At 50.4% G+C, this 24,231-nt stretch overlaps 1 protein-coding gene across 1 annotated transcript in view; it reads right to left on the bottom strand.

Moving 5' to 3' along the window:
* The window catches only part of LOC146788629 (putative cation-transporting ATPase 13A4), a 389,548-nt gene that overhangs the window by 119,428 nt on the left and 245,889 nt on the right, over window positions 1-24,231 (bottom strand). Inside the window, exons 22-23 of the mRNA XM_085633188.1 lie at window positions 15,518-15,560; window positions 395-504 (exon numbers count right to left, since the gene is read on the bottom strand). Coding sequence (XP_085489314.1) covers window positions 395-504; window positions 15,518-15,560 — 153 coding nt within the window. The remainder of the gene's footprint in view (window positions 1-394; window positions 505-15,517; window positions 15,561-24,231) is intronic.

Here is a 24,231-nt window from a genome sequence, read left to right as displayed (position 1 = left end):
GACTCAAGCCACACAAACAGCAAGTGGGACATACACACTGCTCAAACTGTTCCTTATATTTGGAAGAGTGGAAGTGGAAGCTGGTGTGAAGTGCCCTTGTTTGGTGAATACGTAGTCCATCCTGAAAGGTGTCTGTCTCTGGCTTATCTTTTGAGCAAGGACCACTAGGCACAGGAATGGAAAGGACAGAGAGGCATGTGCAAAGGACACCTGGCCACGTCAGAGGCTCAAACCCTTCGGATCCCCTTAAACGTCTCATAGATCATCACCAGCCACGTCACTGGGCACCACCAGGATCAGAATCTCTGACTCCGATGCAGGACCCCTCACCTCCTATTCAATGAACTCAACAGCACACGACAGAACTTCCCAATGCACCAACATTTGGACTTACTTGACGAGATCTGGGACACACTTTATGTTGGTGACCTTGGAAGTGAAGGGAGCCGCTACTGAAGCCTCCTGTTCCGACAAGGAAATCCCAGCGTGTGCCGTTTTCAGAGCCTGGAAAGAAAACACAATTTCAGCCAGCAGTAATTAGCAAAGTCATTACTCCATCATCCTTAATGACATCAAACATCACCTTTGAGAACAACAATGGCTTATGGTAAGGCCACCCTGAAGGGCCGCATCAGTAACTGGGGTTCTTAGTCCTGAAAAAAGATAATCAGAACTATCTTGTAAAAAAACATAACAAGGGCCTTCCAATGGTTGTGGGCTTACCATTCAGGACCAAACTGGAGTTTGCGCCCGAATTGTGAATACAAATGGTTCAAAATTCTTTTTTTTTTTTTGTTTAACAATTTTATTAAAGTTGAAAGCACAGTCATCATTGCAATAACATATCACATTCCAATTTCTGTGCATTACAGTACGTCAATACTCACAGACTACATATATTTAATGGTTTGGAAGGTCACTGTTTCAGTCTTTCCTCATCACCATATCCTCTGTCAGTGAAGTAGAAATCTCCCCCCTAAAGGCGTTCCATCCCCCCCATTTCTTGTCCCACTTCTTGGGGCATCCCTGCTGTTTGTAGACCTCCTTCTCCGCTATCATGCATCTATCCATCTCCGCCACCCATCCAACTGTCAACGGCCGTGTGTTGGATCCCCAGAGCATCGCTATAGCCCGTTTCACCAGCAGGTACCCCAGTGCCACCCATTGTTGCTCTATGTCCATCGGGTCGGTGGCCTCCCATGTTTTAAAAATCCCAATTCGCGGTGATAAATGGAGCTGCTTACCCAATGTGATTTTTTTGTTTGTATTATTCCACAGAGGACGTATCTCAGGATAGTCCTACAGAATATGATCAAAGGTGGTGTCTTGGCCGCAGCCTCTAAGGCACAATGCATCTGTACGGCTGCCTACCCCGGGAAGATATGACCTGTGTAGAACTTTTAGTTGCAAAAGCAGTGATTTATCGCAGTTTCCCTGGGGGACATTAATGCTGCTTGCCAATCCTCGTCATCTATTGGCCCTATGTCCGTCTGCCAGCGGTCCCGAAGAGTCTGAAAGGAGTCAGGTATGGTGTTACAGAGTTTACGGTAAGTGCGGAGATAGCTTTTGTCAAGAGTGGTTCTGGTAAGGAGGGTAGGTCTGGAATGTTTGTGAGAAGAGCGTGTCTGATCTGCAAATATCGAAAAACCTCTCCTGGTGCAAGAGCATATTTGGTTAGCAGTTCCTTGAATGTGAAAAGTTTGCCCTTGCAGACCAGGTCTCCTATGTTGGTTATGCCAACGGTATCCCATTTATCAAAGCCTGTGTGGTAGCAGAGCAATCCCAGCCGCTGAAAGGACCACAACGATGTGGCTTTCGTGAGTTTATACGCTCATTCTAGACGCTTGGTGGCCTTATGCCAAATGGCCACAGTTTGTGACATAGGCCCCAGGCCCCAGGTAACGGCCCCTTCGGGACTTGCTGTAGAGAACACCTAGATATCCCTCCCGCCCTGTATGATATTGTTCTAGTTGGAAGGACGGGTTCGACGGGGAGCCATGAATCCAGTGGTTGATGGCCACCAGTTGTGAGGCCCAGTAATATAGGCGTAGATGCGGAAGGGCAATCCCCCCATCGTACCACCCTTTGGTGTGCTTCTGGAGGGTGATGCGAGGCGCCTTCCGTCCCATAATAAGGTACGGAGTTCCCCTTCAATGGTGGTAAAATAATTGTCAGCAAGCAGGAATGGGCAGTTTTGAAGTACGTATAAAAATCTAGGGAGTGCAAGCATTTTAAATAAGGCTGCCCTTCCTAAGAGGGACAGGGGTAGCGACCTCCAGTGTTTCACGTCTTCTTGTAGCCGTTTAAGGGGGCCCAGAAGATTTTGATCATAAAATGTTTTGGGGTCAGGTGTGATAAAGATACCCAAGTACTTAAAACCTTCAGCGGCCAATTCAATCGTATAACCGCGAGGTAGCCTAGGTGGAGGGCCATGTAAAATATATAGTACAGATTTGGACCAATTGATGGTGTAACCCGCTGTTGGACCCGGCCTCGTGGCGTGGTCTTAACCCTCGTGGTTTGTGCTCGTCCCCCCGCACCGGCCTACACGGGCCGCCCTTTCAGGCCACCAGGGACCTCTCCTCCCTTCGAGGTCCCCCCTTGGATTGTACCCCTTTGCCTACACCCGCCTCAGCGGCCCCCTTTTCCAGGCCGCACAGGAACCCCTCATCTCTTTGGGGTTCCCCCCATGCTTGCTCCACGCACCAGGCCACGCAACCCGGCTCCCCCCGGCCACGGCCCCAGCGAAGCCCCGACCTCGAGGCACCAAGATCTGGCCAGGGGGCACCACGTGGCCACTTCACCTCTCCCGGAGGAGGAGAGTTTCGATGGGACCCCCGCCGTCCCCCCCACACCTAGGTGCGATCGTCCTCCGGCCTCCCCGGGCCTGGCGCCTCCCCCGCTGGGAGTCTGGCCTCTCCCAGCCCGGCCTCTCCACCCCCCCCAGGCGCGAGGGTCCGGACATCAAAGAGCTCCAGACCTATATCTGGGGCAACCCCGCAAGGGAACGGCAGTTGTATCCCGGAGTCAAGAGCCCTGCTGATGGAATCGCGGCTGATCCTGCGGAGAAGAACTCTTGCTTGACCCTGTACCACGAGCCCAGCTGACTGCATCGCGGCTCCACCTTATTGAGACAAGGAACCTCACGGAACATCAGGGCCCTGCTGACGCCGTCGCGGCCCAACCTCGCTGAAGCCTCCCCCAGAGCCCTGCTGACGTCGTCGCGGCTCGAGCTGAACTGAACCACCTGAAGAGCCCTGCTGACCTGGTCGCGGCTCAAGCTCCACGAACTGATCACCAGAGCCCTGCTGACGCCGTCGCGGCTCCACCACTCCGGGACACGGAGTCCCTCCAGCTTGAGGAACAAGAACTGGGCCTAAGGTACCCTCGTACCCCGCTACTACCAAAGACTGTCCCGTTACCCCGTCCCTACCAAAGACTTTGAGACTCTTGCGGATCCCTCGATCCCCCCCTTGTATATATCGATAACCGTTACCTCCTAAATGCTGATAAAGAATTGCTCATCGTGATAACCAGCCTCGAGTCCTGTGTGGTGGTGTTACTGTGCTAGTACGTTATAGGAGAAGGACCTCTCCTAGGAGGCTTCTCAGCAGCGCTCGGCTACTTCGTGCAGTGTGGGGGCCCCTCTGGGTGGTCTCTCCGACTCCCCCGAGGTCCGCCTTCCAACATTTGGTGGCCAGCGACGGGATCCGAGCCGAACGCAGATCGTACAAGCAAGTAACCCACTCGCTATCCATCCAGACGAACACAGACCATGGAGTTCCAACCAGAACGATTGGAAGAGTACACACACAAAGAGTTAAAACAGTTCTGCAAGGACAAGGGCATTTCGACCACCGGCCTAGGTACCAAGGAAGAGATGCAGGAAGCCCTGAGAACCTGGATAGAGTCCGAGGCGGGTACTTCCCAGAGCGAAGGTCCCCTGCCCCTGAATGCAGCCACGCCACCAGACCCGACCCCCGCGAACGGGGGGGAGAAACAGCCTGGAAACCAGCCTCTCCGCGGAAGAAATACGAGAGCGGGAGAAGGTCCGGAGCTAGAGCTCGTACGACTTCGGCTGGACGGCGAACTCTTGCTGGCCGAAAAGAAATTGGCCATAGAACAGCTACGGCTACAAGAGGAGATAGAGGAGAAGAAGCGGCATCGAGAGCTGGAGGAGAAAAGGCTGACTCTCGAACACGAGCGGGGCCTCAAAGAACTCGAGCTCAAGGCCCAGCAGGGGGAGACCGGCACCCCCAGCAATAGAGACGCTCTGCCGCCCACCGAGGCCAAGGTCCATATTCCCAAAGATGTCGTCAAAGAATACTATAAAAACGACGACATCCAGCAGTGGTTTAAGGCGTACGAGGTGGCCATGACCTCCCATCGGTTACCCCGGAAGGATTGGGGTGCCGGCCTATGGGGTCGGTTCCTTAGCGAGGGCCGAGACACCCTACTCCAGCTCCCGGAAGAAGTGATGACCTCGTACGACCATATGAAGGAGGCCCTGCTCACCCGCTATGGACTAACCGCGGAAATGTACCGCCAGCGGTTCAGAGACTGCAAGAAAATCCCCGGTACCACGTGGGTAGAGTATGTTGACTTTTTCAGCAGGGCCCTAGAAGGGTGGATCAAGGGGAGCAAGGTCGCCACCTACGGGCAGCTGGTCGACCTCATTATTTGGGAACACCTCTCCAACAACTGCTTCGTGGAGCTAAGACAACACCTCCTCGACAGCAAGCTGACCGAGCCGCGGAAGCTTGCCGCCGAGGCCGATCGATGGGTCAACACCCGAGTCCCCCGGAGCTCGTTGGGGGAGTACCAGCGAAACCCCACCGGACCCCCCCGCCAGCTCGGCGGGGGAGGAGGGTCGAACAGGAGTCGGGACATCCCCGCCGGGCCGCCCCGGAGTCCGCCGCGAGGGCCGCCTCAGCAACACCCCTCCCCGAGCCTAGCCCGAAGAGGGACGGCGCCAGCCAAAGCCGGACCCCGTCCCACAATAACCTGCTACGGCTGCCAACAAACAGGACACTATGCCAGCGACCCTGCCTGCCCCATGAACCGACGAAGTGGGACCAGCGGGCCCCCGCCCCGACAACTAGTGGCGGCCGCCCTGGGAGAAGGGGAGGAAGAGGAAGAACCCCTCAGCGGGGGGTCCACTGAGTGGGAGCCGGCAGCTATGTCCCTGGTCTGCCTGGGCAGCAGAGAAATGGTGCCCCGAACCCCCATCCCGAGCAACACCCAGAAGTACCAACAGTGGGTCACTATCAATGGACGACGGGCCGAAGCCCTCCGTGACACCGGAGCCAGTGTCACCGCTGTCCGCTGCCACCTGGTGGCCCCCGAACAAATCCTGCGAAATGTGCTATGCCCCGTCCAGACGGCCGACAACAGCGAGAGCATGTGCCAGATGGCACAGATTCCCTTCGAATGGGGAGGGGTGACGGGCATACTGAAGGTGACTGTCCGCGACGACGATCCGGTGGACTGCCTCCTGGGGAACGACCTCGAGAGTTCCCCCTGGGCTCAAGTGGAGCGGCGAGAGCATCTCCGAATGCTAGGACTACCCGAATGGGCCTGCGCCACCACCCGGTCCATGGCCGCCCAGGCTCCCCGTTCGTCCATGGCCCCCGACACCATCGAGCCCGAGGTGCCCGTGCCACCGCCTGCCTCCAGCGAGGAAGAAGCAGACCCCGATGCCAGATCCACGGTGCCCCCCCCGGACGAGATCGCCTCTCTCGGCACACTCCCAGAACTTGCCCAATGGCGCCACGACGGGGGCCCCACCAGAGAAAAGTTCGTGCAGGAACAGAAGACCTGCCCCTCCCTTGAAGGAGTCCGGCAACAAGCGGCCTCGCAGGCCAACGGTGACCAGACCGGAACACACTGGGTCTATTGGGCCGAAGGACTACTGTACAGCGAGCAGAAGATTGCCGAACTAGGGGCCAGTCGAGTGCTGGTGGTCCCCCTCCGGTTTCGGGAGTTCCTCCTTAACCTGGCACATGATGTGCCCCTCGCTGGGCACCTGGGGCAGGACAAAACCTACAGCCGCCTGGTGACCCACTTCTACTGGCCCTGGATGCGGAGGGACGTGGACAACCACTGTCGGTCCTGCCAGACCTGCCAAGCCAGCGGCAAGACGGGGGGACGGGTCAAAGCCCCTCTCCAGCCCTTCCCAGCAGTCAGCACCCCCTTCGAACGGGTCGGAATAGACATCGTAGGGCCCCTGGACCCCCAGACCGCCCTGGGTCACCGCTTCATCCTGGTCCTCGTAGACCACGCAACCAGGTACCCTGAGGCCATCCCGCTTCGAACTGTGACCGCCCCCGTAGTGGGCCGGGCCTTAATGGGGATCTTCTCGAGAGTGGGGTTCCCCCGAGAAGTGGTGAGCGACCGAGGTACGAACTTCATCTCTAAATTCATGCGGTCCCTGTGGCAGCAGTGCGGGGTCACGTACAAGTTCACCACCCCATACCACCCTCAGGGGAACGGACTAGTCGAGCGGTTCAACAGAACCTTAAAAGGCATGATCAAGGGCCTGGAAGAGCCCCTACGGAGGAGATGGGATGTCCTGCTGCCGTGCCTCCTGTTTGCCTATCGGGAGGTCCCGCAGAAGTCCCTGGGGTTCAGCCCTTTCGAATTGTTGTACGGGCATCCCGTCCGAGGACCCCTCAGCCTGGTCAAGGAAGGCTGGGAGACGAAGCCCTGAGATGCCCCTCCCGACGTCTACAGATACCTCCTGACACTCCGCAACCAAACACGGTGGTTCCGAGCCCTGGCCGAAGCCAACCTCGAGGCCAGCCAAGAGGACATGAAAAGATGGTACGATCAAAACGCCTCTACCATCGAGTTTGAGCGGGCCAGCAGGTCTGGGTCATGTCACCGGTTGACCCCTGCGCCCTCCAGGACAAATGGACCGGGCCCTTCAAGGTGGTGGAAAAGAAGAGCCCTGTCACCTACCTGATCGACATGGAATCTTCCCGGAACCCCCTCCGGGTTCTGCACGCTAACCGGCTCAAACCCCACTTTGCCCGGACTGAACGAAGCCTACTGCTAGCGACCGACGACGGGGGCGAAGGCGACTCCGAGCCCCTACCCGACCTCCTGCGGACCAGCGACCACGACGGGACCATCGAAGGCGTCCAACTCGCCCCCTCCCTGACCCCGGAACAGCACCACGACTGTCAGCAACTGTTGCAGCCCTTTGCGGCCCTCTTCTCCCTCACTCCGGGGGTGACTCCATGGTGTGTTCACGACGTCGACACTGGGGACAGTCCCCCCGGGCGACAGAGCCTACAGAGTACCCGACCGGGTGCGGGCCTGCATCCAGGCTGAGGTGGCGAAGATGCTGGCTCTCGGGGTCATCGAGCCCTCCGACAGCCCTTGGGCCAGTCCCGTCGTCCTGGTGCCCAAAGCCGCCGCACCAGGCACCCCCCGGAGCTACGATTTTGTGTGGACTACCGGGCCCTGAACACCGTTACCAAGACCGATGCCCATCCTCTTCCCCGGGCCGACGAGCTCATCGACCGCTTAGGGGCAGCCCGCTACCTGAGCACTTTTGACCTCACCGCTGGGTACTGGCAGATCCAGCTCACCCCCGGTGCCCAAGAAAGATCCGCTTTCTCCACCCCTGACGGGCACTACCACTTTCGGGTGATGCCCTTCGGCATGAAGAATGCCCCGGCCACCTTCCAGAGACTAGTGAACAAGGTCCTGGCCGGGCTAGAGGCCTTCAGCGCGGCTTATTTGGATGACATTGCCATCTACAGCAGCCACTGGGCTGAGCACCTGGGACACCTCAAAGCAGTCCTGACCGCCCTCCAAAGGGCCGGGCTCACGATCAAGGCCAGCAAATGCCAGATAGGCCAAGGATCGGTGACCTATCTGGGCCATCAAGTAGGGAGCGGCCAGGTGGCCCCCCTCCAACCGAAAGTTGATGCCATCCGGGCGTGGGAACCCCCCACCACCCAGAAAGCTGTCCGGGCCTTCCTGGGCCTCACCGGGTGTAGGAGAGTAGGGTCTGCTATCCTATGGTCACCCCAAATTTTTGCTTTTTGCTTCTCTGGTTTTTGACATATTGAGGCTGTGGGCCTGCCAATCAGACCCCCAGCCTGCTGTTCTCTCTACTAAATTTACACTATGCACCCTAGGTGCATAACCAATTGGAAGTGGATCACCCTGTGAGCCCCTGTACCAGTGTACACTAAGTACCCAGGGCATTGGTGTATCTAAGGCCTACCAGGGGCTGAAGCATGTATTGTGCCACCACTGGCCTGGCCTAACAAATTTGACACAACTGGCTGATCACTCAGCTGGGGTAAGTTGGTGTAACCACCTCTTACTTAGGTGTAGTATACCTATACCTAACCTTAAATGGGACACCTGTTAACCTATAAGTCACTCCTATGGCAGGCCTTAACAATCCTGAAGGCAGAGTGCTTGGTTCCATGTGAAATGGTGCTCTGGCATGAGCTGAGCCTGTCTGCAGTGGTCGGAACAACTTCCTTCTACTGTTTCCAGATATCGTCATACCATATACTCTTAAGTGCATTATGAACCTCGCGGTTAAATGCTATCTTTGGTTTGGCTTTATCAAAACATGTCGAGTAAGGTGTCATACGAATTGGAATACTAACCCCTCGCCAATTCTGGCGACGGGGTTAGCATTCGACCCTTCTAGAGGGACACGACATGTACAGTACCTGAAACCCGGGTAAAATCAGACATAGCCTCAGCTCCACAAAATGGATGCTGCCACCACAGACACACAGCTTGGGAGGTGTGGACAAAGGGTTTCCTGCCAGGGGAGGTGCGTGCACCACCCCAGACAGGATTTTGTGTATTGGTCAGGTAGGGCTTGAAAGGAACCAGACATGCCTGAGGCTCACAAGGAGCCTCGGTGCATATGCCAGTTCAATCCGGTCCTGGGGCACACCAGTCCCGGGCCTGGGGCGAGCTGGACAAAGGATTGGGGGTGTAACCACCCCCCTTCCTGGTCCCACCCATAGGGAGGGACCTAGCAGGTAGTCCGGCCCCTAGAATCCGCTTAAAGGTAGGAGCTGTGTCCTAAGACTTCAGACATCCTGGAATCAACTTGAAACTAAGAAGAAGACGGGAACTTCGACATTCTGCTGCACAGAAGACTGAAGGAAATCTCCCCTGTGGTCAGGGAGTGACCACCTTGCTAACGCAAGCACCATCCAGCGAATCAACGTCTGCTTTGCCGCCGCCTCCCGCCGGAGCCCGAGCCCAGAGACTGACAAGACCTGGACCTCCAGACCTCTCACCGCCCGATCCACAGTCCCTGAAAAGAGGAGACCCGTGGAGGCAACGAGACACGTGGAGCCAGCCATCTTGAAACGACCACGACAAGCTGCAAGTGCAACAACCGAGGCTCCCTCCAAGTTGTGCTTTGGGATCTAAGAAGCCCAACCCTCGAGCAGCATCTGCACCAAAGGTGAGCCCTCCAGCATCTCCACGATCTGCGTGGGGCCCTTCTGCAATTTGCCACTCGACGCGCCTAACCGGTTGCTGGCCCGCTGGCTAGTGGCCATCTTGGCGACGAACTTCAAGAACTACACCGCTGATCTGGTTGCTCCAGACTGGCCCTTGCTCCCCTCCAAAGGAGCAGTCCCTCTGAACTTGCTGGTCAGAACCATCAGCTTATCTTGTTCTGCACAACAATTGCTTTTGCCAAGGCTTGTTTGCTTCGATCAAGTCGCCGACACCGCCGACAGCGAGAGCCTGCGTGGGACAGCTCGTGAACCGACTCCTGGACATCGTCGACCTCCAGGGACCACGTGGCTGCAGAGACAAGCTACACCTTTCTTCCTGTTTGCACCCGACATCGCCTGGTACCCACCTGGTGCCACGCTGGTCACTGGCTAGTGACTGTGAACACTGTCCCCTCTGCTTACAGGTCTTCTACAACTCCGATCCACTCGTGGATCCACCGCATCTCTTCCGGACCGACCGCCTGCAGCATCTTTGTCCACAGGCTTCATTGACCCGATAGAAGAAACCCGACGCACTTCGACACCTATGCACCCGCTTCCTGTGGGTGAGGTAAAGCTGGCACTCCGGTGCCCAAGTGTAGAGTAACATCTCTAGTGTCTGTGTTTCCAATCTTAAGGTCATAGTCCATCCGGAAGATCCTTTTTGCAGTAACTTTGTACTTTTTACGCACCCATTGAAAACCTATGGGAGCACGCGTGTGACTATTTGCTCTGCACACGCACCCCGTGGACCTCCTGGTAACTAACTGAAGTTAGCTCCTTCTAGGCCCAGCGATTCTAGAGGCCCTAGGCCTTTTCCCTTCTCTGTTCGTGATACTTATACCACTATTTTAGTATATGGTTTGAGCGGCCACCAGGGCCTATCCATATAAAGTGCAACTTCTGTGTATTCTACTGTAATCTTGTTTGACGATTTGTGCTCCTGTGCTCATAAAGAGACTAGGGGTTACTTTGAGAAATAAATACATATATATTTTGAATATATATCTGTGTGGTGTCCTTTCATTGGTATAAAAAGGGGTTACATTTGGTAAAACAGCTGGCTTAACACGCTTCTCGAGTTTAGCCTCAAAGACTGCTTAGCCTACGCTACCACTAGGGCAGCTAGTCCGAAAAGGTTGACTTACAACCACACCATAAGGGTTGCTTGGCATGGTACAGGGTGATCACTTTAACTAGTGAGCATCATATACCAGGCCAACTTCTCACACCGGGTACTACCGGCGATTCATCAGAGACTATGGGAGCATTGTCGGCCCCCTCACAGAGCTCACGTCAAAAAAGCAGCCCAAGAAGGTACACTGGACCCCCCGCTGCCAGGCGGCCTTCGAGGCCCTCAAAACGGCAATGTGCACGGCCCCCGTGCTACGGGCCCCGGACTACAGCAAGGAGTTCGTGGTGCAGACGGACGCCTCCGAATATGGAATTGGGGCCGTCCTGTCCCAGGTAGATTCGGAGGGACTCGACAGACCCGTGGCCTTCATCAGCCGACGGCTGCTGCCCCGGGAGCAGTGGTGGAGCACCATCGAGCGGGAAGCCTTCGCTGTAGTGTGGGCCCTCAAAAAGCTCCGGCCCTATCTCTTCGGCACCCACTTCCGGGTCCAGACCGACCACCGGCCCTTGCGGTGGTTAATGCAAATGAGGGGCGAGAACCCCAAGCTGCTGCGTTGGTCCATCTCGCTGCAAGGGATGGACTTCTCTGTTGAACACCGGCCCGGCAGTGACCACGCCAACGCCGACAGCCTGTCCCGCTTCTTCCGCCTCGACGAGGAGAACCCCCAAGGAAATGGGTGACTCTCCCTGCCTTCGGTTGGGGGGGGACGCCTGTTGGACCCGGCCTCGTGGCGTGGTCTTAACCCTCGTGGTTTGTGCTCGTCCCCCCGCACCGGCCTACACGGGCCGCCCTTTCAGGCCACCAGGGACCTCTCCTCCCTTTGAGGTCCCCCCTTGGATTGTACCCCTTTGCCTACACCCGCCTCAGCGGCCCCCTTTTCCAGGCCGCACAGGAACCCCTCATCTCTTCGGGGTTCCCCCCATGCTTGCTCCACGCACCAGGCCACGCAACCCGGCTCCCCCCGGCCGCGGCCCCAGCGAAGCCCCGACCTCGAGGCACCAAGATCTGGCCAGGGGGCACCACGTGGCCACTTCACCTCTCCCGGAGGAGAGTTTCGATGGGACCCCCGCCGTCCCCCCCACACCTAGGTGCGATCGTCCTCTGGCCTCCCCAGGCCTGGCACCTCCCCCGCTGGGTGTCTGGCCTCTCCCAGCCCGGCCTCTCCGCCCCCCCAGGCGCGAGGGTCCGGACATCAAAGAGCTCCAGACCTATATCTGGGGCAACCCCGCAAGGGAACGGCAGTTGTATCCCGGAGTCAAGAGCCCTGCTGATGGAATCGCGGCTGACCCTACGGAGAAGAACTCTTGCTTGACCCTGTACCACGAGCCCAGCTGACTGCGTCGCGGCTCCACGTTATTGAGACAAGGAACCTCACGGAACATCGGGGCCCTGCTGACGCCGTCGCGGCCCAACCTCACTGAAGCCTCCCCCAGAGCCCTGCTGACGTCGTCGCGGCTCGAGCTGAACTGGACCACCTGAAGAGCCCTGCTGACCTGGTCGCGGCTCAAGCTCCACGAACTGATCACCAGAGCCCTGCTGACGCCGTCGCGGCTCGACCACTCCGGGACACGGAGTCCCTCCAGCTTGAGGAACAAGAACTGGGCCTAAGGTACCCTCGTACCCCGCTACTACCAAAGACTGTCCCGCTACCCCGTCCCTACCAAAGACTTTGAGACTCTTGCGGATCCCTCGATCCCCCCCTTGTATATATCGATAACCGTAACCTCCTAAATGCCGATAAAGAATTGCTCATCGTGATAACCAGCCTCGAGTCCTGTGTGGTGGTGTTACTGTGCTAGTACATTATAGGAGAAGGACCTCTCCTAGGAGGCTTCCCAGCAGCGCTCGGCTACTTCGTGCAGTGTGGGGGCCCCTCTGGGTGGTCTCTCCGACTCCCCCGAGGTCCGCCTTCCAACACCCGCATATTTGCCAAAGTTGGTAATGACGTTAAGCAAGCTGTTAATAGAGGCCCGAGGGGATGCCAAGTATATTAGGATATCGTCAGCATATAACAATATTTTGTCTTCCTTGTCTTCGCTCCATCGGAGTCTGCATATCGAAACATCACGCAGTATCCAGTGTGCCAATGGCTCGAGAGACAACGCAAACAGTAGGGGGGACAGGGGACAACCCTGTCTAGTCCCTCTCTGTAAAGCAAATGTACGCGACGTGTGATTGTTTACTCTGACTTGGCCTAGCAGCTTAATGTAGAGCAGTGCCACCCACTGTCGGAACCGTGGACCAAAACCAAACCTCGCCAATACCTCCAAGAGGTAAGGCCATTCTATCGAATCAAACACCATGGTGCATCTAATGACAGTATATCCGCGTCTTCCTGCAAATATGGCTGCCTGCCTAGAACACTGTGGACTCGACGGATGTTTAAAGCGGTATTGCGGCCCGGTATAAACCCTGATTGGTCTTCATGGACCAGGGACGGGAGGACTGCGATCAGACGGGATGCGAGAAGTTTCGCTAATACCTTGGCTTCTGAGCTGATTAAAGAGATGGGCCTGTATGAGCCGGAGTTGGTCACTGGTTTACCCGGTTTGCGTATGACAACTATAGAAGCTAGCCTTTGATTCAAGGAGAGGATACCCTGCTCCAGACTCTCATCATACATGTCTTTTAGATGTGGAGCCACTTTAAGGGCCATCCCCTTGAGGAATTCAATCGAATCCCGTTAGGCCCCATTGCCTTCCCAGAGTTAACAGCAAAGATAGCTTTACAGATCTCTTCTGCTGTTATGTCTGCATCTACAGCGTCCCTGTCACTGTCCGAAAGTGTAGGTAGGTTCATTTCCTCCAAGAGCTGATGTGAGTCGTTGGAGGAGGTGGTGGTCTTGGAGGTATATACTGCCTCCAGGTGGTCTGCAAATACTTCCGCTACCTCTCGGGGGTCTGTTACCCGCGCCCCACCCACAAGTACCTTCAGGGACCCATTGAGCTGCTTGATCCCACCGTTTTAGCCACGCCAGCATTTTGCCGGCTCTTTCTCCAAGCTCGTATACCCTATGGCGTGTACGAAGGAGTCTCGCCTGGGTTTTTTCACGTGCTATGGCTTTGTATTCTAGCTGTTTATTCCGGAGATTGTGTGCTGTGGCTTCAGTGGGAGAGGTATTATGTTCCGCTTCTAATTGGAGCAAGTCACTTACAGGCCTCCCATATAGTGTTTGCCGAATCGACGGAGCCGACATTTTCAGTGAAGTAATGGTCTGTGTGCTCAGCAAGGTCGTCTTTGATATCTTGAATTGTAAGGAGCCATGCATTAATGATTATGGGGCCTCGGGTATACTGCCGGTGAAAAGTAAGTTCAATCCTGAGGGGGGAATGATCGGAGATACCTCTTGGGAGCCCCTGGGAATGTTGGAAGTGACCTATGACTGCAAGGGACGTAAAAAAGTAGTCAATGCAGGACATACTTTTATGTGCATTGGAATAGTGTGTGTAGTGAACTATAGCAGGATTCAGCGTGCGCCAAATGTCAGCAAGTCCCATTGCTTGGGTGAAGTCAGCCATGTGTGTGCTATGTCAGGGAGATGATTTCTGGGGGTGCCTCTCAAGCCTCTCGTCCATTATCATGTTAAAGTCCCCTCCTAATATAAGAGTACCAGGGGCAAGTGCTATCAATATCCTACCCAGGTCTTGCAATGCCGTCTTTCCCAGCGCAGGTGGAAGATAGACCGATATTAAATTCAATGGCTTAACCTCCCAGAGCGCCACCAATACAGCAAATCTGCCCTGTGGATCGGCCCATATACGGGTAAGGGCTAGATTTTTAAGTATAAGAAACCGGTACCTCAAGACCCAGATGTAAACCCTGCATGGACCAGAAGCTTGTACCCCCACCTGTTGAGAGCCTTACAACTATTAACCACCAGGTGAGTTTCTTGCAATAGTATCAAATCTGGCGATTGTCTCTTAAGGTACTGCAGGACCACCCCCTTTTTCATTTTACTGGTTCAAAATTATTACACTCAATGTTCATTCCCCACACAAATTTGACAAACTACAAGAAAGCTGAATAAGTGAGAAGGAGTTGGATATTAACCAGTTATCCCATTTCCTAGGGGTGGTACCGCAAGTAGTGCATTCCTCCTGCACGTGGGCAAAAAAAGAAACTCTTTGGTTTTCATAAATCCCTGAGAAGTATGTCCGTATCAGTTTATTGCAGGCATTAGAATGAACCACAAAGTTCTCGATCTACTTTTGTGTGGTTTTGAAATGATAATACAAGATACCTTTCCATTAACTCAACAATTTAAAGAAGCCTTCACGCTTTGCATGATCGTAACAGAAGGTGTGAGGATGAAACGATTAAGCACATTTTTTGACTTTGAACTTGCACTATGGAATACATACTCAACACCTGGGTGTTTGTATGATCAGGGCTGTACGACTACCAGTTTAGCCCTGAGGAAGTCACAGACTAACTGACCAAAGTGATGAAACGTGTTGGCTGGAGGATCAATGGAAGAGGGAAATGTTATATGAAATTTAGTGGTCTCTGTATAATAAACTCATTTTAAGACAAACTTTGCATACATAAATATGAAACAAATATAGATGTACAAGTACTTAAATGTGCTATTAGCTGCAAGATTGTTGTCCTCCTGTTTAGAGATTCATGTTCTTTCAAATGCTTTGCACTAACTTTAGACACTGATGGATGAAAATTTGGAAATGTGGTGATAGTTATAATATGGCAAAGAGGCGTCCAACGTAAATTTAAATATGCCATCACTTAAAACAGAGACATATGACAAACGCATGATATAATTCTCAGAGTTCTACTAGAATTTGCCAAATGTTTTAACTTATATGAGCACTGCGAAGCTGGTCTGAATTTTAAGACTTCGTCATGGTAAATATTTCTTGCCACTACTCACCCCGCAGTCGTTAGCTCCATCTCCACACATGCCCACGTAGTAACTACATAAAAATAAAAATTCCAATATAATTAAATTAGAACATGCAAATGCTAGTTGCCCTCTTGCAAAGGTCCAGAAGGTGCTGCACACAGTGACAGCTGGGTGGATTGTGCCGCTAGAGCGTAGAGATGCAAAACATGTGTGTTGGTGCCAGAAGCTCCAGGCACCCCACCCTCCACGCTGTGGCCACTGTATATTTACCCCCCACCCATTGTCTTTCACAGAAGCAAGAAGTACTTAGCATAACATGCTTGTGATCCCTCTTTCCACATGACCACATCTTGCGTTTGATACCATTCGTCAATCCCACATACAGCACTCGTTTAAGAGCACTCACTAATCCGGTGGAAATACCCCGAAGTGGTAACCCTGTTACAGGCATCAGGATTAGGTACTACCATGGATTCAGGCATTTCTACTCATGAATGTGGAATAACTTGTGAAGATTGTATTCATGAGGTTTTGGGGCACCATGTACAGCACTCCACTAGGGCGAGGTTTGCCCTAAACATATTATACATACATATACAAATACACACATTTATGAGTAGATAACCTTCTAGAACTAACACCCTAGGCTGAATAAAACACTTGACAAGAGAAACAATTGTATAAAATTAGCAGCAGAATGGATATTGGGGGTCAAGTGGGGGTGTATAAAAGCCTGAGGAACAAAGGTAAAAAGAAGCAACAGGGAAGTAGGTATCTATGTATGTATTAGTATTTATAGAGCACAAACCTAGCTGTGAAGCAACGGAGCCCTGTACATTACACGAGGGGCTGGCAGACGATTGCACATCATGCATATCACAAACACTTCACGCGCATTAAGCGATTTGCCATGAATTGCCCATTGTTGGGTCTAGAGTCGAGGCCAGGATTCAAACCTAGATCCCCCGGCTCGTAAGGTGGTAGATTCCCCCGGCTCTTAAGGCGGTAGATCGAGCAGCTCGGCCACATCTCCTACCAAGCAAAAGAGAAGAAGGGCAGTTCGTGAACTAGAGGGTGGGGTTCGGGACAGAGGACCCCAAGGATACACGGGCCAGGGAGCAGGGGCCTTTTGTAATAATATGCAATGCACAAAAAGGGACCTCTAAATGTGCACTGGCTTTTTGCAACTAATATTTTTCCCAAAATACCACATCATAGGAGGTTGCAGAGTGACCACCTAATTAATATTCATAAGAAATATCACAATCTGTGACTCCCTGCGATTGGCCATTATCACAGGAAAGGCGGCCTGCAAGGAAAGCACACCACAATATATGTGATAAAGATTTGTTTTTTCAAATGCAGATCATTTTCCTTAAAGAAAATAGTACAATATTTTTTTTTAAACTTTCTTTTATCGGAAGTTTATTTCCTGAAACTATTTTCAAGATTCACAAAGCGGAGAAGATGTAAAGGGACCCCTTTCCCATCGCAATTCAATTACCATCCCTTGGAGAGATTTTGCAGGCAGATTTCTTGTTTTTTTTTGTGTGAGCACTTTTAAATAATTCATATATGTTGTATCAAGAACAAGGAATTCAACATATTTGTATCACTTCACCAATAGGACTTTTTTTGAAATTCTTGGCTACTCCAGGATTTGAGTAGGTAACAGACACAAAAGCCCTTTTTTCTGTAAACCCTCAGCTGTACACATGCAGTCTGGACCTCTTGTACAACAAGTGGTTTCCACTTCTGCGGTTAAGTAGATCTTTCAAAACATCACTCCTTGAAGCAGTGGATGGTGGCCACCTCGCTTGTTGCATTTGTGATCATCTCACAACCTTCTCCTCTTTCAGCATGCCGTACGTCACCCTGCTTTTGTATGTAAGTATCTCTCACTGTACACATATAGACAACAGAGAGGTGTGAAACCAGTGTTGTACAGAAATTCAGATGTTTTTCCTTTCAATGGGAACATTCCCATCTCCCTGGCCATTACCAGTGCTCATTTGTAGACCCCAAAGTACTTAGCAGTTTTTTAAACAATCATCATGCAGCTGGTGGCCTGCCAGGTCCACAGAGGGATGCCGTCAACTCTCCTAGCGGAAGACTGCTCGCCATACTTAGAGATGACTGCCCGCTATACTTAGAGATGACTGCCCGCCATACTTAGAGATGACTGCCCGCCATACTTAGAGATGACTGCCCGCCATACTTAGAGATGACGGCCCGCCATACTTAGAGATGATGGCCCGCCATACTTAGAGATGACGGCCCGCCATACTTAGAGATGACTGCCCGCCATACTAAGAGATGACTGCCCGCCATACTAAGAGATGACTGCCCGCCATACTTAGAGATGACGGCCCGTCATACTTAGAGATGACGGCCTGCCATACTTAGAGATGACTGCCCGCCATACTTAGAGATGACTGCCCGCCATACTAAGAGATGACTGCCCGCCATACCTAGAGATGACGGCCCGCCATACTAAGAGATGACGGCCCGCCATACTTAGAGATGACGGCCCGCCATACTTAGAGATGACGGCCCGCCATACTTAGAGATGACGGCCCGCCATACTTAGAGATGACTGCCCGCCATACTTAGAGATGACTGCCCGCCATACTTCGAGATGACTGCCCGCCATACTTAGAGATGACTGCCCGCCATACTTAGAGATGACTGCCCGCCATACTTAGAGATGACTGCCCGCCATACTTAGAGATGACTGCCCGCCATACTTAGAGATGAATGCCCGCTGCGCGAGGATCTCTGTTCGTTCAGCGGAGTTGCTGTTGCAACAGCGCAGCTTAAGACACGGAAACTTTGCAGCACAGGAACAATCTTTCATGTGCCCACTTGACAAATATTTTGATTTCTTTAAAACAAACTCCTAAAATGGGAGTTTGTTCTTGAGAAACAAAAGAATGAAACACATTGCATGTAGCACTGCTGCCCGGTATCTGTTCACAACTATCATTTCTTTGATATCCTGTTCAGGGCTGCCAGTCATTCCCCGACGGTCCAAGAAGGAACAATGCATGTCGGCATCCAAACCCCTAGGAGTGCCCCACCCCCTACTGCGAGGGTCTGCGCTTAACCCCCTACAAGTGTTGTACCTTCCGCAGCACACAGCCTTATGGCATGCGCAGCGTTGGTCTCACAGATCCTGACCGCACTCAGGCCGACTTACTGACTGTCACAATACCAAAATATAAAAAGCAAGCCTATTGACTTTATCAAGGAGAGAGCATATCAATATATATGGAAAACCTATCATCTTTGTCCAAAAATCACCAATATTTTTAACCAAATGTATATTTTAGTAATTCCACCAATGCGATGCTTAGTAACAGTAATTATTAAAGATGTTTAATAAAGTTTGATTTTAAAAAAAAATGTAATCAATATGTTTGAGAGTCTTTCCTTGAACATAGTTCATATGATTGCATTTTGTAGGCTGAAAAATGTTGAAAGACTCACTTTTTTAAAAAAATAACCAAAACCAACATGCCTCAGAGTCTTTCAAAAAAAAAAAAAAACATTTTTCTGCACTCAACATTCAAGCAAAAAAACAACCACAAGAGGGCCCAGCACTCCAGCTGAGCAGCACAGAGCTCCAGCAAGGAGCGTTTTAAAAATGTAATGTAACTTCTCTTGCTGTAATGGATTTATTGACCCATGGGAGTAACTGTAGTAATTTTAATGTTGCTGGGGGTGTTGGGGGTGGGGGCTTCTGCACTTCATGCACCCTCCCTCAGCATTAAAGAAATGCTTGATGGTGCCCCGTCCCCTTCGACAGACATCACCAAGCTAAACAAAAATGTCAACAGCCCTCGCAGGGCATTATGGAGCTCTCCTTCAATTAGCAGTGAATAATAAATGAACTTTTTTTGTGGGTATTTCTGTGGGTGTCCTGGTGCCCACCCAGGACACCTACATGTTTAATTGTAGTTAGGGCTGTGGGGGAATGCCCCCACAGCCCCAGCCGATGCCTCAGTGGGCACGCATTGCGTATGCCGACAAATATTTTATGGTGACCGGGTACCGCAGGGCCCACCCAGGGCGTCCACAGCACTTTTTTTGTAGGTGGGTGCCACCAGTTGTTTGCCTGATTTTAGGCAAGTTCAAGTTCAAAAGCTTTATTCGGTATGTAAGATACAACCATATAAGCAGAACGAAACACATAAAATACATAGCAAGCTAGAGTATCTTGTACGCTGAACGTTACAGAAGACTGTATATAAAAGTCATTATTAAAGTGCATTGTGCTTCCTTAAACAGTTCAGAATTAAACTTGGGAATTTACTAACAAAACATCTTCAATATTATTTAACAAAGTGCAGATTCCATATGAAGTGTCTAGTGCGGTACAAATGTGCAAAAGGTGCTATGTATAGTAGCAATAACAAAAATACAATGTTCATCCAGAATCATCTCGAACTTTAAAAGTGCATATAAAAGTCTGAGCGATACCTAAATGTGCAAAGTACATAGGATGATTAAAACTAGACAGAACAGACTATAGACTTCCTTATATTTATACATTTTAGCACATATGATGCCACAAAGAAACAGGTATCAGGACTTCCCAGAGTTGTTAAAAACTTCATTGCTGATTTGGTGGACCGAATCTTATATTTTAAAAAGATAGGTTTGAGGTAAAACTTCCTAAAATGACAATAAAATTTACAGAACAATAAAAAGTGACAGCAGCTTTGTTTTGAAATGTTATCACAAGGACACAGCATATTGGATTTGATCTTCATATCCGGAAATGAGACTAAATGATGCACAATCCCTAGCCTTAAGCGGGTTAGGACAAATCGGTGGGAATTATAAGTCACAATCGCAAGATATGTCTGAAAACCACTCCTTAGATTCAAATCAAGGTAAGAAGCAATGGTTATTAAATTACTAGACTGACTCTCTCTAGCCGCGTTCTTATATGCTAGAAACCTCAATTGTATATCTTTCTTTGGTATCAGTGCGGCTGCTTCTGGATTCAGACGAATATTGCAATCAAACAAAAGATTAAACCAGTAGTAAATATAGCTCAGCCATGGTATACGTGACAAATTATCAAGGTTCAAACAGTCTTTGATAATTGTTTGTGCAAATATTGTCTCTGTTTTGGACCAAATGGAGCGCCAGAGTAATAATGGGCGTAATGCAGCTAGGTCCATAATGAAGTCGATACCGGCTTCCATATGAGTTAGCAAATTAAGAACGGAGGGGGGGGGCACATAACAATTTCTTCAAAAACTTGATTTTAGGTATTTACTAATGGTATGAACCTCATCCAAACAACTGCAAATTTCACAATTTAGGAAATAACAGGCATATAACAAAATATCACAACTCATTTTCAGCATTCAAATGAGTCTCTTCCTGTTCTTCAAATAACAGAGTAAAAAGTAGTACATTCATTACGTACAACCTTGGCAGAAATCATTAACTTCTCACCTACATTCCAAATAACTTATATTATTGACCATTTTAAATACATAAATATTTTCCTACATCTATTAGTGTTAAGAAAGGTATTTTTACTTTATCATTAGTCAATGGCAATACATCCTTCTTCCTAAGCCTAGGGTTCTATTTAAAACTTAGGTTCTGCAAATTAAACATGAAAACATTATCTTGATAGGTGAATGTACACCTTTCACTGGTGGAAATTTGTTTCTACATTTCAGAGATTTGGGAATTGAATGTCTTAATCTCATGTGCGCCTATGACTCTTGCTGTACCCCTTTTACTGGTAGTGAAGGCGTCCATCCCCGTGGCCAATTCTTGAGGGCGCATTAGTTCTGCCAAACTTAAAATAGTTAATAATAGCACTTGATATTATGTTATTGTGATCATTTAATATAATTCATTCACTCTACAGTTTGGAATAGAAACAGGACGATGCTCCAATTGAACATTATAGAGTTCACAGCATGGTCGAAAGAAACATCTGTACAAAGTTGGGTTCAGCAATCATCTCACAAATATCACTAGAACAGCTGCATAAGGTGAAGAGCTTCCCGTTCCTTGATTGTATATTATCATCTTTTGTGCAGTCATTTATGGCCAAATCTGCTCTTTTTGGAAGGTTCCATGTGGCAGCGGATTTGTCATAGGATTAAAATATCCAGTACCAATGTCAGGAGCATTGTTAAGTCAATTATTATCTTAGTTAACACCTCTCCGAAGAGTAGGGTAATTAGCAGTAGGCCCAAGTGGGTTTATTAAAATAAGTATAAAATCCCCTTATTTAACAATTGTATATCTTACTATCCCTTCTGGATCACTTTGTTAATTTATCATTTGAATTTGGAGTCTCTATTAACAGAGAAAGGCAACTCCATTCTCATTCTTACTCTTCACAAATAAAAAGATAAAGAGAGTCACGAATCCAGTCTTAATCACATTAGGCAGATTCTTATCAATAATATTGGATTTCGGAGAAGACATATGGCTGGTTTATATTCAACTAAATATTCTCTTTACCTAATGGATTAGTCCTGTTACTTTTAATGGAAACACTTTAAGATCATGTATGCTAGCCACTAGGTGAAGAAAGTACAGGAAACAATGTGAAAAGGTAAAGGATAACAGTAGAAGAAAATATCAGGAGGACATGAAAGCTAAACATAAAACAAATACAAAAATAAGAATCACATAAAGAAAGACTCAAAAGTTATGTGATGATCTTGATAATCACTTTAATCTAAAGATCAATAAAATCTTTAGCTCTTTGAGCACAGAGGGGGAGTTCAGTGAGGGATCCCACAGTCCCGAGGATCCCATCTCTCCCACTTTGGAGGCTTTCTACGCCATCCCGTTGGAGTACAGTCCCTGCTAGCGCATATAAAATCTGGCTCCCCTCTAGACCTGGCTCCTCCTTTTATCATCTCAGTTCTCGCCCGACCCTTGCGGCTTCGATTACCGAAGTGTGTAATATATTGTAATCCACTGTCACCTTCCCTCAGAAATGGAAAAAGGCTCAAATAAGACCCTTATTAAGAAAAACCCTGGCCGACCCTTTGGATCTGCAAAACTATAGACCCATCTCTCCTCTTCCAGTTTTTTCTAAAGTTATGGATGCTCTGATTAACAAACAGTTAACTGAATATCTTGAACGAAAACCGCACTTGATTCTTCCCAGTCAGGCTTTCGCGCATAGTCTAGCACCGTATCCGTGCTAACTGAAGTAACGGATACGATTAGGCTGGCCTAAGACAAAGGGACACCTACTATGCTGATTCTTCTTGATCTGTCAGCAGCGTTTGACACCATCTCTCATAGAATTCTAGTGGATAGGCTACGAGAGATTGGTGTCAGCGGAACGACATTAAAATGGCTTGAAAGCTTCCTGGCTGATAGAACACAACGTGTCCAACTAGATTCATTTATATCGCAGACCACGGCTGTAGACAAAGGGGTCCCACAGGGTTCCATCTTAAGCCCCACTTTATTCAACATCTATGTGTCTTCCATGGCCACTATTATTAGATCTTGTGGGTTTGATACCATCTCCTACACCGATGATACTCAATTGATGGTTAGTATTGATACGGATCCCGCTTCGACCAGAGAAAAATTAAAAAACTGCATGTTAAAAATGGCTGTATGGATGACTGCGAATTTTCTGCAGCTTAACACTAATAAAACCAATATTCTGCTGTTCAGAAAAGCAGGGGAGCTCTGGTCCACAGACTAGTGGCCGCCCGAGCTGGGAGAACCCCCTACGCCCAAAAATTGGGTGAAATATTTGGGTGTTCTAATTCATGACAGACTCTCCATGGAAGAACAGGTGAAAAGCTTCTCAGGCACTTGCTTCGGCCTGATGCGAGTGCTGAGGAAGATCTTTCCCTGGATCCCTCTCTCAGCTAGAAAGTCCCTTATACAGTCACTTCTAGCGAGCAGACTAGATTATGGAAACTCCCTACTGGTAGGAATCAGGGAAGATTTACTATCCAGGCTGCAGGTTGTGCAGAACACAACCGCACGTCTAGCCCTCAATAAGCCTGCTCCAACCCCTCCTGCGACAGCTCCACTGGCTGCCCATCAAAAAAAGAGCAGTGTTGCATACTCGAGATCCTGAGGGTATTCGGAAGCACTACAGACCTACAAGCGAACCCAGCCAAATCCGTCCTTTATCCAGTTTGTGGCCACCAGGGCCGTGATACATGGGTTTTGCAACTCTCCTAAATACCTCGGAGTATACATGTCCTCGTGTCCCAAAATCTCTTGGGCCCGTAATATCACTCCCCTGCTTGCCAGCCTCAACAGCGAGACTGCGATATGGTCTTCCCTCCCCCTGTCTCTTTACGGGCGCTCAGCCATTTTCAAGATGGTATCGCTACCTCGGATCCTGTACCGTCTTCAAAATTTCCCTTATCATATCCCGTGTTCATGGTTTGCGCAGGTTAACGCCATACAAAATAAGTTTCTCTGGAATGGCGGGGTGATTATGGTTGCTCTGCGCACTTGTGTACAATCAACATATTGCGGAGGAATCGCAGCAGCGGGCATCTAGTCATATTATGTAGCATCGCACCTGCTGGTGGTCAACGAATGGTGGTACAACTCCCCTACTGACCCAGCGTATGCGATTGAGCACGCGGCAATGGCACAGACCCCCTCCTACACCTTCTGTATAGCTCAACACAATTGGACTTTATGCCGCCCGCGGGTAAAGTTGTAATACTGCTCTGGCGGGCACAGGTCCGACAGATGGATTG

This window comes from Triturus cristatus, chromosome 11 (genome assembly GCF_964204655.1).
Source record: "Triturus cristatus chromosome 11, aTriCri1.1, whole genome shotgun sequence".
NCBI classification, from domain to species: Eukaryota; Metazoa; Chordata; class Amphibia; order Caudata; family Salamandridae; genus Triturus; species Triturus cristatus.
The sequence above is the reverse complement of the archived record's forward strand: the minus strand, read 5'-3'. Positions and strand labels throughout refer to the sequence as shown.